Source organism: Nematolebias whitei, chromosome 11, assembly GCF_014905685.2.
Source record: "Nematolebias whitei isolate Nwh7 chromosome 11, NemWhi1, whole genome shotgun sequence".
In the NCBI taxonomy this organism is placed as follows: Eukaryota; Metazoa; Chordata; class Actinopteri; order Cyprinodontiformes; family Rivulidae; genus Nematolebias; species Nematolebias whitei.
The window spans coordinates 38253863-38269328 of NC_056508.1; the positions used below are offsets into that span (position 1 = coordinate 38253863).

General features: G+C 39.1%; 1 protein-coding gene across 1 annotated transcript in view; it reads right to left on the reverse strand.

Moving 5' to 3' along the window:
* Positions 1–12688: 12688 nt before the first annotated feature.
* rhoab (ras homolog gene family, member Ab) overlaps positions 12689–15466 on the reverse strand; it is an 11917-nt gene continuing 9139 nt past the window's right edge. The window contains exons 4-5 of the mRNA XM_037684979.1: positions 15097–15227; positions 12689–14985 (exon numbers count right to left, since the gene is read on the reverse strand). Coding sequence (XP_037540907.1) covers positions 14812–14985; positions 15097–15227 — 305 coding nt within the window. The 3' untranslated portion in view covers positions 12689–14811. The remainder of the gene's footprint in view (positions 14986–15096; positions 15228–15466) is intronic.

Sequence of the window (15466 nt, forward strand, 5' to 3'; positions counted from 1 at the left end):
TGATAGGAAACATTTTAAATGTTTAATTCTGATTACGTACTAACACTGAATGCATAAAATTTATAACGTTCTCTAAAATGCAATATAAACCTGTAAGTTGCAGGTTTGTTATATACCAATAAGTGCATTTTCAATGTCGTTGCTGGCCATGTTTTAATATTTGTTTTTACATAAAGTACACTACTGTAGAATATGATGCCATTACTATAAAAGAAAAAAAAAACTTTTTGTTGTGTTTCATCACCCTTTATTTTAACTACATGTTTTTCCAGTTTCTCCTATTGTTGCCAATCTGTACATGGAGGAGGTAGAAAAGAGCCTTGGCGTCCTGTTCAGGGACACCACCAAGTCATTGGTTCAGGTATGTTGACGACACCTGGACTAAAATTAAATCTCAGGAAGTCCAACATTTTACTGACCACATCAACTCTGTGGATAAATACATCAAGATCACATGAGAAGATGTAAAAAAAATGGCAGGCTGGCGTTCTTGGACTGTGAGGTCCCAGTTTCTGATGGAGGACATTTGCAAACTGAGGTGTACTGAAAACTCACCCACACAGACCAGTACTTGTGGTTTGACTCCCATCACCCTCTGAAGCACGAGTTAGGAGTCATCAGGACTCTGTACCACAGAGCAGACAGCGTCCCCAAAAACTCAGGAGCCAGGCAGAAGGAGAAATCCCACACAAAACAGGCTCTAGAGCAATGTGGATATCCTAACTGGGCCTTCCTGAAAGCAGAGAAGAAACCCAAACAGGACTCCAGTCAGCCATCAGGTGAAAAGGAGGAACCCAGACCCAGACCAGTGGTCATTCCATATGTTGAGGGAGTATCAGAGAAACTGAGATGTTTATTTTCTAAACACAGCGTCCCAGTGGCTTTTAAACCCCAAAATACATTACGGCAAAGACTGGTTCATCCCAAAGATCCAGTCCCCCGGCACAAACAGAGTAATATTGTGTATGTTGTTCAGTGTCAGGAGGGTGATCAGTCTTACATCGGGGAAACTAAACAGCCACTGACCAAAAGGATGGCCCAGCACAGAAGATCAACATCATCAGGCCAGGACTCTGCGGTCTACACTCATCTCCAGGCCAGCGGTCACTCTTTCAGGGATGAAGATGTTCACATCCTGGACAGAGAGGAACGATGGTTTGAGAGAGGAGTAAAGGAGGCCATCTTTGTGAAAAGAAATTATCCATCATTAAACAGGGGTGGAGGCCTCCGGGTTCAACTGTCCCCCTCTTACAGTGCTGTGATTGCTAGTATCACTCAGCTCTCTGTGAATAACAAGTGGCCTTCAGGGAGCTAACGATAAACTGAGTTTGTTGCAGCTCCTCAGACTGAAGAAGTCTTTTGGATAAAAGACAAAACGTTTCAACAAAGAAAAGTCCGTCCAGAGGGCCTCAGTCTGTTAGATACAGTTTTTTAATAGTTGAGGAACTTGGAATCAAAACCCACAAACCCACGTGATTTTACGAGAGGAATCAGTTGACTCAGTTCTTGATGAATACAAGATTTCAGCTGTTCCACAGTCCAAGGTTGTCATCATGTGGTTCAGACGTGCCACATACTTTCAACATCTGTCTGGACAGCAGGCAGACCAGTAACACACACACACAGATGTTTCATTTATGATGCACTGTTGTCAGTTTGAGGTCTGTTGTCTTGTTAGAATAACCACAAACCTTTTTTGTGTAAAAACACCTTCATGGTAACTTTTCTAAAATAAATCTAAAATGTACTTCTGGATCAATGACTACACCGTTTTGAGTTTTACTATCCTCAGGTGCTGATGGATCCTCAGAACAAAACAAGGGTTTCTTACATATTTGTTGATTTCAGCCTGGATGGTTGTACTTGGTGATGGTACATAAAACCAAACTTTGTTTTCTATAAGGAAGCTCACATGTGGACTCAGAGCACAGAACATGTCCCGACTGACCGTCTGAACAAAGACAATCTGGCAGAGGTTGTTTCTAATAGTTGGTGCATGGCTTCTTCTTCAAACAGTCTGGTTCCATTTGTGGATGCAAAATCCCACTTTACTGATGCCAGTGGTTCTCTGAAACACCACCAAGAGCATTTGGTATTATTTGTCTTGATTATTATGGTTTCTCATGCAGTCCCACCTAATGACTCAAAGGTCACAAAAATCCAGCCATGGTTTCTGACATTGTCTTAGATCACCACCCCTAAATAACTCAGCTAAGTTACCATCTCATATTTATAATAAACTTAAAAAAACAACACTGACCAAATGCTGCACAATAAAAACAGCACATAAAGGACAAACGCAAGCCGGAGTATAAAAGATGCACAGACACATAAGATGTGCAAAGTCTTAACTCTAAATATAAATTTTAAAAGGCAAAACAAAGCAAAATAACAATTGGATCACTAGTTAATCTGCTACTATCTCCCAGAATAATTAATTCATTGTGATTGTCATATCTACTAAATATTGTCGTTTTATTTAGTGTTTGTGGAACTGTCTAATTATGATACTGTTTTTAATAAACTGACATAGGTCATCAATAGACCAAATTATTTATTTTGCACTTGTGTGTGTTTTATAAAGTTTAAGTACACCGAATTACCAAATACCTGATTTTTATTTGTTTTGCATGTGAAAGAACTTGACAGTTTAGTTGTTGAAGTGTAAAACAAGTGGAAGACACTTGGTTTACTTTAAAAAGAAAAAAAACTACCTGCATTTAATGCAATATTTATGGAAATAAGGATACAAATACCAAATTTTGGCATTAAAGAAGCCCCTCTTCCTGCGTGAAGCACTCAGACGAGACTGTGCTGCCATCTTACGTTTCCAAAAAAGACTCAATGAGTGGACCGACGGAAGATCTCGCGATAATTGACGAGAACTGAAAGGATTTTCGTTCTTTTTTCTTGTCTAAGTAAATTAATAGAAAGAGCAACAAAAAAAAAAGAGTAATGAAAAAAATGGATGTCGTTGAACCCCCAAAAAGTGTCTTTCTTTCTAAAATGGTCGTTTTGTAATGATAAATGTTGACCACTAGAGGGCAGACTGCGACTGTTCTGATTCAAAACACGCACCAACGACAAAGACAGCTGTTGATCTGTTTTACAAAACAATATACCTTACATTTTCTATGTTCCATTTTAGACTAAGACCAACTTATTAGAGAATATAAAAACCTGTACAGGTATATATATATATAAAAACCCTGCTGTTGGAGTGACCTTATTTTATTTGATTGTTTCCATAAACTGATCATAAGGATTTATTCTTTGAAATCAATTTGTATTTTAAATTCTTGAGCGAGACTGATGAAGTTTTTTTTTAAGGGTGTGGTGAAATATTTATATTCTGACCGTCCTCCGCGCTCCCGTAACCTTTAGAGCGGCGGCGCGGCTGTCGAGAGCGCGCTTGAAGGGTTATCTTGTAACTAATGGTAGAAATTTAGAATATCACTTAGCAACAAAACAGAGGCATTTTATTTTTGTTTGAATTTAGTGCTTGCTTTTTAATTACACATGTCAACACGAAGACAAGCTCTTGTCCCACCTCATGACCAGAGGAGGATTAACCTTTTGTTTAGCGGTGAGAAGCTAAAAATAAAACTTCTGGAAACAGCACAGTATGTGGGAGTACTGGTGACTCAGAACCAGTGGGACATCCTTGTCATAGTCAAACTGGAAAAAAAAAAAAAAAAAAAAACTACTCTCCAGGCAGAGGAGAGAGCAGCCAATCACAGCAGTCCAAAGTCATCTTCAAAGATCGTCTCTTAAACAGATCTCTTATTCTGTTTTGTGATGCTTGCTACCTTATCATAAACCAAATCTTCTCATGTGAAGTAACATTATTTCATACACACTAACTACTTTATTCAACTAACTCATGTCACATGTAACCACTCAACACATTTGGAAGACATGTCTCATACTCCATATGCATGCATAAATCCTAAATTTAACAAAAAGAACAAGATTGTCATTTATGATTTTTTAATTCATTCCATTTTATGTGTAAAGTTGAGCAAACATATATGACTGTTAGAAAGCTGAATATCAAAGAAAAGCACAATATATACAAAGTATTGTAGACTTACAATGGTGTATTATAGAGCAGACAATACGTTGTTGTTGGGTTTTTTTTTTTTTTTTTTTTTTTTTGCAGCACCATATCCATATAACATCTTGATTTAGGGTTCTTTTTCTTTTGCGGATAAAAGAACCACTTGCAACCTGTGCAAAACCAGAAGTTAAGAGGATAGAGCTCACTAAATGTAAATAAACTGAATTTAATTCATCATCAATCAATCAATCAACCTTTATTTAGACAGGTAAATCCCATTGAGCCTCGAGGACTCATTTACAAGAGAGACCTGAATTAATATTGGATTGTAAATGCTCTGCTGGCTTCATATGATCAATAATTTTTAAATAATTAACCTTTATTGATGTACTGTGGGTTAACAAATCGTTTAATAAATGTGAGGATATGACTGAAATTGAATTTGAATCTCCTTTGAACTGAATTGGGGTTGCTTTTGTCTTTTGTTTAATGCCTTGAGAAGACATGTTGTTAATCGATACTTTTGTGATTTAACTACACTGAATTTAATGGAAGTTGGGTAAATTATTTGTATAAAGACATAAGCAAAAAAGTTAAATATATATAAATAAATCCACTGTTTTAATTTATAGAATAATATATTTAATTTTATGTAAACATTTATACACTATTTTACGTTGTGTTGCGTCTGTTTAGTGATATTTTTATTTTTATTTTTTTTTTTTTAATCAGAAACAAAAGGGAATTTATTTCTGGTGCAATGAAAATCGTTTCAAGACTTTTTGGCGTCCCCGAAAAGAATCAGAGTAAGACATCTTCTTGCTCCTCCGGCAGGATCTGTGGCTGAATGTATCGCTGCTGATAATAGGCTCTTATGAAACCCGCCCTCTCACTCCTCTTCTCCTCTCCCATTGGTCAACCTCTAATCCTTCCTTTCATCCCATTGGTCAAGCCCGTCGAGAAATGAGCTCATATTGGTTAAAAATAGTTGGGCTCGCGAGGGGCTAAAAATAGAGTAGTATATAAGAAGGCTTCGCCGCTCGCTGCTGTGCGCTAGTTCTCCTCCGCTGCCAGTTCCGCTGCCTGCCGGAGGAGTAAGGAAGAATCCGCGTGACACGGAGATTCAGAGAGGGAAAAGAAAAGAGGAGTATCGCTCGCCACCCGCAGTACCCTCCTCCCCTCTTGCTCATTTCTTCACAAGTGGCACCAGAGGCAGCGTTTTGACTTATGGGCCCCGGCCACCAGCCCTGGGTGGAGTAGGCAGTGACGAGCTTCCTTCCTTCCTCTTTGACTCTTGGGTTTTGTTCTCTAGAGAAAGAACAGTCATTTCCCCCAAACAGAGCACCAATTAAAAATAGGCAGATTATGATATAGAATCAGTTATGAGTCATTTTTTTACCTAGTAGAGGGAGTGATTCATCTGCAGTCTCCTTTAACGTGAAGCAGGATGAAATACTCCAAACAGGTCCAAGTCTTTACGGCTGCTCCATTAATGAAACTAAGATGGATAATTTCATGTCTTGTTTTTTTATTATTATTATTATTATTCTATGAAGAAGGAGCAGATCAGGAGAAGGTCTTTTCCCCCAGTTCAGTTTGTATCAAAGACGACATGGTTCAAGGAGACGTGTCATTCGCATCACATGGTACATGAGGTGGAATGACATTGTGTACTCAAGGTCCCAGTTACACCTAAAAATGTATAAACAGTAAAAAAAGAAATGGTGTACAAGGTTTTGAGATAAATGCTAAACAATATAATAATGGTGTATTAAACAGCAGCCTGAACATGAGTCTGTTGAGAGCATACAGCAGCTATCATGGATAATCAGCAGCACAAATAAAGTGTCAAATCTCCAATTAAAATGTCCATCCATCCATTATCTTCTGTTTGTTTTGAAGTCGGGTCTCGGGGGCAGCAGCTTGAGCAGGGAGGCCCAGACATCTCTTTCCACAGCCACCTCTTCCAGCTCTTCTGGGAGGATTCCAAGGCGTTCCCAGGCCAACCGAGAGACGGTCTCTCCAGCGTGTCCTGGATCTTCCCCAGGGTCTCTTCCCAGTTGGACATGCCCAAAGCACCTCCTTAGGGAGGCGCCCAAGAAGCATCCTTACCAGATGCCCTAACCACCTCAACTGGCTCCTCTCTCGATGTGGAGGAGCAACGGTTCTACTCAGAGTCTCTTCCGAATAACTGAACTTCTCACCCTATCTCTAAGGGAGAGTCCAGCTACCCTGCGGAGAAAACTCATTTCAACCGCCTGTATCCACAATCTCATTCTTTCGGTCACTACCCAGAGCTTATGACCATAGGTGAAGGTAGGAATGTAGACTGACCCGTAAACGGGGAGTTTTGCCTTACAGCTTAGCTCTTTCTTCACCACAACGGACCGGTACAGAGTCCGCAATACTGCAGATGCTGCACCAGTCCGTCTGCCAATCTCACGCTCCATCCTTCCCTCATTCGTGAACAAAATCCGGAGATGCTTGAACTTTCTCCACTTGAGGCAGAACCTCACCCTCGACCTGAAGAAAGCAATCTGCCCTTTTCCGGTTGAGGATCATGGCCTTAGATTTAGAGGCGCTAATTCACATCATCTCAGCCGCTTCACACTCGGCTGCAAACCGCTCCAGTGAGAGCTGGAGATCACGGCACGATGACGCCAACAGGACCACATCATCTGCAAAAAGCAGAGATGGAATCCTGAGGCCACCGAACTGGAATCTGACAATTTTTCCTGACAAATGACTGTGTGAGAGATTAGGTGACCTTCAATAAATGCGTTGGTGGAATGCATATCACCTGCCACCAGGTTTTAAATTAAGATCATCCTGTGTTGAGAAATAATGAAGTTGTATGTGTTCTGGTCAAAACATGAAAACAACAATTGTGCTACAATATACTCTCAGAGTATGTGTTGTGAGTGACTCTCAGCTACTACCACCCACATCTGAGCTCAGTATTTGTGAAATTCTTTGAGGTATAGCCATTGTTGTGTTGGCTAATGTAATTAAAGTCGAGGCAGCCATCTTGAATTGGATTGACATCAAAAGTAAGCTTGTAGAAGCACATTTAATGATTATTTCCTAAAAGTGCCATTACAATCCATCTAGTGGGTTTTGAGATTTTTTGCTAACAGACAATAGTTATTCTTGGGCAACCAGATGTTGTCTTGTTAATATATTGATTGTCAGTTTTATACTAAATGAGATACAGTATTTGTGTTGGAGTACGTTGTATGATGAATTTCCATCAACTCTACCTTTTAAAAGATGATGTTGTGGACCAGTTTACATTGTGTTGTGAAAAATAAGGATGGCTTTATTTTATTTTTTTTTTCTTTGTCACTTAATATGAGAACTGATAATCTCTGAAAGTGTATGTCACAGCAACACCTTTTGGTCCAGGTTGGACATTTTTGCTTGTTATGGCTCAAACAATGAATGTATGAGGTCATCTGCCAATCTTTCGGACGACTGTACGGAATATAATCTCGCTGTACTTCGGTGCAATGACAGTAAAGCTTATTCTGATTCGGATGAGGATTAAAACTTTGTTACTCAAACGTTATCAAATTTGAGCTTCAAGTCAAGTACAGACTATAAACAGCTGTACTTCTTTGTGTTTGAGCACTAACAAACCTTCAATTGTCCTAAATGAACAAGTTTTGTTAGAGTTAAACTAGTGTTTTTCTTTTGTTTTTTCATCAAAAAATGACTAAAACAGACAGCAAAAAATATTAAATAAAAACAACTTTAATAAAATCTTTGAACAATGCACGTGTTTTTAATAATTAACTGTTCAACCATTGTCTGTGTTGGATCTATTGTCTGTGTTTTTAACTATTGCTTGCACTTTCTTCACCATTGTGTTTTAGTCACTGCTAAGATCATTATTATGTGTTGCCTTGTATTTTGAAATCAAAACCATTGGATTGGGTATAAGACTGTTTTATCCCATATCATCAATTATGTTAATTATTCTTTTATGATGTGTGCTGCTGACCTCTTGTCCAGGCCACCCTTGAAGAAGGTGACCTGGCCTCTTGATCTTAACGGGTTTTTATCGACGACGACAATGATACTTGATTTAAAGTGGCCATGAACAAATCTGAAAAGTGCAAAAAAGAATTTACAAAATGCAAACCAAACACGGGCCTTTCTGGGTGGAATTTGCAGGCTTTCTCCCACAGACCCAAAACATGCATGTTAGACTGATTGGTAACTCTAAATTGTCCCTAGTTGTGAGTGAGAGAGTGAATGGTTGTTTGTCTCTATGTGTCCCTGTGATGGACTTTTGATCTGTCCAGGGTGTCCCCCATCTCTTGCACAGTGATGGCTGGACATGAGCATCAGTGACCCCAAAAAGGAAGAATAAGGTAAAGATGGATGGGTGGATATATACCAAAAAAAAAAGAAAAGAATTGTTGTCATGTGCATTATTAAATTACACAAAACAGCTGTAAAGATGCTAATTTATGCTTCATAAAAAGTGAACATTCAGAAACAAACGCAGGAGAACAGCTGCAGACAGAACCACAATGATCATTACGGGACCCAAAACACACCACAAAGGATATATTTATGAACGCGTTCAGATTTCCAATCTGTTTATGTTGACATTGTGCCATAAATAACAATTTAACAAATGTGTTGTTGTTTTTTTTGATGAAGGCAAAATGTGCTGAGGAACATGAGCTCTGAGCTCTAAATAGGAGGACAAGTTAGCTCGTTGCAGTTCCACCCACTGTTCCTCATGTAAATCACTGTCAGAACCTCCTCTTTAATCACATTTATCATTCCTTCTCTTTCTCCTAGTCTCCAACACAGTTCTCCCATAAAAGCTACCAAAGCTGATCAGTGAAATGTGGTTGGAAGGATCCAAAATCCCCCTTTAAGAATGAAGATCTGCAACACAAAACTGCTGCATTGTTCTGTAGTAAACACCTTCTTAACGTGACTATAAGCCTCAAGGTAATAACTTCCAAAAACGTAGCCAAGACTACGTTCTCTTTAAGTGCTTCAATCCTGTTCTTCTTTGTTCTCGCACTCTTGGTGCTAACTGAGGCACCCAAATGGTGTCAGATCCCCGCTGGCCATTATCACTCTGCCAGCCCTGCAAATGAAGATTTCTGTTTTCAATTTAAACCTTCTGGCAGCAAAAGGCACCGGAGACTCTGAGAGATGTTCCCATGATTCCACATCACAGAAAGACAACTTAGATTTGAAGCTGATGAAATTATTAACGGATTATGAATCAGTTAGTGATTTCTGGATTTTGTACTTTATTGTGCTTTTTTTTTTTTTAATTGGATCTAAAAAAAAAAAAAAAGGTGCAGATTCAAACAATGAGCTTATTCAGTTACCTAATTTAATGAAATGTTCGCACATCTTATACATTCGATTAAGCCATCACGTTCATATAGGCAGCTCCTTATGTTGCAACGTGTTCGATTTTACAGTGCACAATTGACAAACCTGCTTTGTTAGAAAAAGGTTTCTCGCTCGCAGCTCCTCGACTACAAATGCCTCAACATCTGGGCTCATCCCACACAGGCTGGAAGCAGCTCAGCTCAGCGGCCCACACAGCCCACACTCAGCATCACAGGCCTCTGTGAGGCTGCTGGCACATCAGGCTGCTCTTCAAGCAAAGAATACATCATTTTAATGACCACTTTTAGAACTGGCTTCTAGGAATATACTCTTTTTTTTAAATATATTCTCATTTTGTTTTGGAACAGAATAATTGTCCAACACGGAACACAGTTAAATGTATTTAAAGCTTTGTCAAATAAACCAAAGTTTTCTGATTATTTGAACTTTTCAGCCCACAGCCTCTTACAGATGTGTTCCCAGTGGATTGAGGAATCAGTTCAGAACAGTTTTTATCGATTCTACAGCGAGGTGTTTGTTGGTGACCTTTGTCCTGTTGGAGGTGTCCAGTCTTGGTTCTCCAGGGAATTATTAAATCTTTAAGTTCTGCAGAAGCCTGTCAATCACCCATTGATCCAAACCAGGTGTGTTGGAGCAGAGAAACATCTAAAACATGCAGGACAGTGGCCGTCGAGGACCAGGTTTGAACACCCCCTGAACTATACCTATCATGTGTCCAACTTAAGGCCGGGGGGCTAAATGTAGCACTTGTTGACATTTTATCTGGCCCTCAAGATGATATTTTAAATGTAAAATACTTTTATCACTTTGTTTTCAGTAATATCTGATTGTGATGTCAAAAGTGCAACAGAGAACATCAAATGAGACCAATCAAACTCTTGAGGAACCTGCAGCCAAGAAAAGATGTTGAGTATCTAACTTGAGTAAATGTAGGTTTTAATTTTGGCCCCCTTTTGTAAGTGAGTGACACCCTGCATCAACTTTTTGTTTCAGTTTCACCGTTTGATAGAGAACTTTCTGTTTCACTAATCAGTTGGATTTCTGAAATCTACAAGCGAAAACAGAATCCATATCGTTACTGCCACCACCGTGCTTGGTAGCTGCCACCAGAGGTGGAAAGAGTACTGAAAATTTGTACTCCAGTACAAGTACTGTTACACTGCTTAAATTGTACTCAATTACAAGTACTGGTGTTATAAAAAATACTTAAGTAAAAATACAAAGTACTCTTCTCAAAACCTACTCAGAGTATTAATTACTTTTTAACCAACTGATGTTTTACTGTGTTGTCAATAGAAGTCATTCAGTTTGATTTACTGTGTATAATTACATTCAAAGCACATTTCTCAGATGCTCAGCAGCAGCTTCATCTTATTTTAGCTCCGTCTTAGTTTAATACCAGGCAAACCAATGGCAGTGACAACATCTAAGATCTTTGCATACTTAGCCAAACTAATAACCCACACATACAAACAATAAAACAGTGATATCAGGTAGCTGAGATGTAAAACCTCGTATACCGTAATATGTTTTTTGAGATTAGATGCTGAACTTTTGTAAGCTGCTATAGAGATCAAACACAGTTTGCATCTGGACTCTGTCTCCTTTTCACCCTCTTTATATGAAACATTCCTCCAGGTACGGCCACTCGTCCTCAGCCTTTACTCGTCATTTTCTCTGTTGACAGTGTTGTTCTCTGTCTCTATTTTGACTTTTTCTCCAAAGCTTCAGTCCATAAATGACTCTCTACTCTACGGAGTTGTTCTTTGCTTACGTCATAGTTAATTGGCGCGTTCACGATCTGAGAGCCTTACTGGCTACAAAGATGCAGATGAATGGTTTGATTGGACACCACTTGTCATAGTCCAACAGGTCAAAGGCCACCAACAAGCAAACCTCGCTATAGAATCGATAAAAACTGTTCTAAACCGATGCCGTGTCATGAGCTGCACTTAATTCAGCTTCATTTTACTTTTTTTTTTTCAACTTTATATTTATTCATTTGTTAATTGTTAGGCTTCTTGATCTGGGACCTGAGTCTGAATGTCATACAACAAACATGCAAATGTGAGCTGGTATGACAATTAAAAAAAAAATCCTTGAATATTAATTCAGAATGCGGCCGTACTCAGTAGCTACTTCTGATTTTAAAATGTAGCGAAGTAGATTATACGGTCTAAACTGTACTTAAGCATGAGTAAAATTACATACTTGAAAGAAGTACTCCTAAAAGTGCAAGTACCCCTACAAAAATCTACTTAATTACAGTGAGTATTTGTAATTTGTTACTTCCAGCCCTGGTTGCCAGTGTTTGCACAAATGAATTCATTGTTTTTTGTGGTCAAGCAACCCAGTTTTTTATATATACAGTAGATTACATAATTTCTCAGAGGACAGCTTCTCCTGCAACAATGCACATCTGGCTTTACAAAACTCTGGTGTTTCTTCCCATGGAAGATCAGAGTTGTGTTTTGTGAGACTCGAACCAAGTTCCGATCAGCTGGGATGATGTTTCCCCACCTTGGACTGCAGTTGTATAACTTTTCAACCATAATTTGGGCAGGTAGGTGTCCAAATGTACCCAAGCTCAATAAATCTAAACATTGTGCCGATTGTCAGTCCATTGATCAACGCCGGAAAAAGATCTTTGAAGCTACTGAAATCATAAGATATTTTCCCCTTATAGGACGAGAACTAATATTTTAACTATGTAATTTCACTTTCTTGGTCTAAGGCCACTTTTTATTTCTTATTTGTTCTCATCACTTCATTTTTCTCAAAGCACAATACTGCAGTAATGACTCATATTAATTATATTGGGTCGAAAAGTTGATTTAGTCAGGCATCGACTCGTAGAGGTGGTCAGACAATTTACTGCACTAAAAACAAAAGTATACAAATATAAAAATTATTTCTCCATTATGGACTATAGTTCCTTATAGCCTGGATCTTTAGTCTCACCACCCAAGGCCATTGCCTTTAACATGTTTCTTACATTCTGAGTTTATTTAGAACAAACCGGTAATTTAAAATGTTAAAATACACAAAAAATACCCTGGTTCAGACACGTGAAACCACAATGAATATGAGCTGGGTGTTATAGAAAGTAATTTATTACACAAACCAAAGCTAGTTTACAAATACAGTTTCCAGTCATGTGTGTGTGTGTATAGTATGAACAAACCCACATTTCATATTTACAGACTTTGCATACAGCATATTTTCCTGTTCCTTTGTTTTACATCACTGCTTCAGCGTCCAAAAATCAGGATTTAAAATTAGGAGTAAAATCTAAAAATAATTAAAAAACAACAATTTGTACATTAGAAGACTCATGTAATTTTTCCTTTTGCCTTTTTAACCAAGTTTGTGTGCAAACCAAACAAACAGGAAAAAAAAAAGCCAGCACTCGTGGCCCTGGCGATGCTTCAGACAGGCAGCCCAGAGGCCAGCCTTGTTTCCTGACTGCCTAACAGCACTTAGCATGGATGATTGACGAGTCATTACAAACAAGTGTAAATCATCAAAAATAAAAATAATTTCAGGAAAAGCGCAGAAAAACCTAAAGCAACAACACAAGTAATCCCTAGTCTTCCACCTTTATGTCTTTTAAATACTGATAGACGTGTTTATGACTTTTCTTAACAGTTGTAAATAAAGTACAAAAACAAGACTGGTTTCTGGAACAGGCTCCGCCCACAAGGCCAGGAAGAAGAACAGGAGGGTGTAATGTTGTCAAAAAACACTGAATTTGTCATTCCAACACACACAGGAGTGTTGATCAACCCAAACATGACTGGCCACTTTCTTTTTTTTTAGAAAACATTTTACAAATACTCCAGAATTAACAGCAGGAGGTCAACCCCCCTGCACAGCAACACAGATTACCTGCACAAATCCATCTGGCTGATTAGCCTCACTATTGTGGCATTTTCATGTCAATGATTCTGAATAAAAACTTTTTTTTCTTTTAGGTTTCATGTCTCCCCCCTTACTGGTAAAACAGACGGCTGGTAACCAACAGTTTACCAATAAAAAAAAACAGCTAAAAATAATATGGTACACCCACCCAGGTAGCTTTTTATTACTCAAAAATGAAGATCCTTTACATGCCTAAACAGAAAAAAAGTTTATAGTTTTTTTCCTCCCCCCCAAAAAGTTGATGATAGATGTGCATGTAAACAATACTTTCCTCTCCTCGTTCTTCGTCCTGGTCTACAGCCAGGGAAGGTGAGCACCAGCAGTCAGTTATGTGGAACAGGAAGGGGATGGAAGTTGCTCAGGCTCCACTATGCAGGACAGGAAGCTACCTTTGTCACGTTGGACTCGCCACTTCCACTGATTTATTTCAAGCAAATAGAAATGTTTAAAGAACATGCAAATTATGGTTGATCGCCTTGTCAAAGTAAACAAACCCGCTGCAGTAAAGACCAGCATGTGTATAGCTTGCTCACAAACCTTACAGTGAACTCTACAACACTGCTATGATAAAATGCTCAACATTAAGAATAAAACAGAAGGCCATGATTTATGCTTTGAACTAGACCATCAACACCTTTAAAGTCAAACTGTGCCTCAGAGGACTCGGTATCAGATGACAGGGAGACTAGAAGTCACGAGAACCGGTCACCTCTGGTTTGAAAAAAGAGAAAATCCAGAAAATGCTGTCTTGTTATTAAAATTACTTACAAAATATAACTGGTATATTTAGGGAGCACTTGTTACTAGAGTTCACTTCTGATTTGTCTACTTTTGAGGCTGTTCATTTGAATTGCTCAGGTGACCACAGCATTCAATAAGCATGAAAAAAAAAAAGGAAGCAAAACTGAGATGCCACCCTGGTTTGGTGTCAGCGTAGTAATGCTTCTTAACACCTGTTTAACTTCCTCTTTAACCCCTGGCAAACATCTGGGAATTAAAAAGTTCTCCCAGACAAAAAATAACTAAACCTTTTTTCCAGATTGCAACCATCCAGGTTGGAACTGGGATCTCCTGATGGTCTCGATCAGTGTAAGTGGCTTGCTGAAAAGACTACATGTACCAACTCGTGGGTGGTAGCTGGTGTAAATCTGCCGACCTAATGGTGCACCCACAGGTGCAAGAGCCCGGTGGTCGTTTACTGTGCTCTCCTCTTCCCCACCCATTCATCCAACCGTCCATCTTCATCACAGCTTCCTTAATCCAAGTCCCAGGGAAAATTGTGTCTGACAAACAACCAGTTAACAGCGGTAGTTATTTACTCCAATCTTTTCTCCCCCTCACCTCCCCCCTCCCCAAACTAGTAATCCCTGTGTCCCTACTGAGCCCTATCCCCGGGTATAACAGCCCAGGGTGAAAACAGTCCAACCATGTCTGCCACTTTACAGCAGTACACATTTATTGCTCTTCTTCCCACGGCGGGCCTGCAGTGCCGCTCTGGTGGCCATCTCAAAAACCTCCCGCACGCCGTCCTTGGTCTTGGCAGAGCACTCCATGTAACCGAAAGCAGAGATGCGTCCATGCATGTCCCGGCCTTCCTCTGATTTCACTGGTTCCTGTTGGATAGAAAGACAACTAAAACTTTAACACATTTTCCAGTTAACTAAAACATGCCGTTTATTTTAGAACATTATTAAAGTTTATTACAAAAACAAGCAAGCGTGTACCTGCTTCATTTTGGCGAGCTCTCGGCGTGTGTGCTCGTCGTTACGCAGGTCCTTTTTGTTTCCTACCAGGATGATGGGGACATTTGGACAGAAGTGTTTGACCTCTGGAGTCCACTTCTCTGGAATGTTTTCTGTCAATGAAAAACATTAATAATTTTAGACAACAAATCATTTATGCATATGTATTTTGGTTGTCTGGCTAAAATATTCACCAGGACTCCAAGTAAAGGTTGAGAGAAGTTCTGATAAAATCCAGTTTTATTAAACATTTTAAAAAATTGCAACTAAAAAGGTACAGGGTGCTGCAAAGAACAATAAATAAGGTATACTAAATGAAAGTTATAACAGCATTCACACAACAGAGCTAATT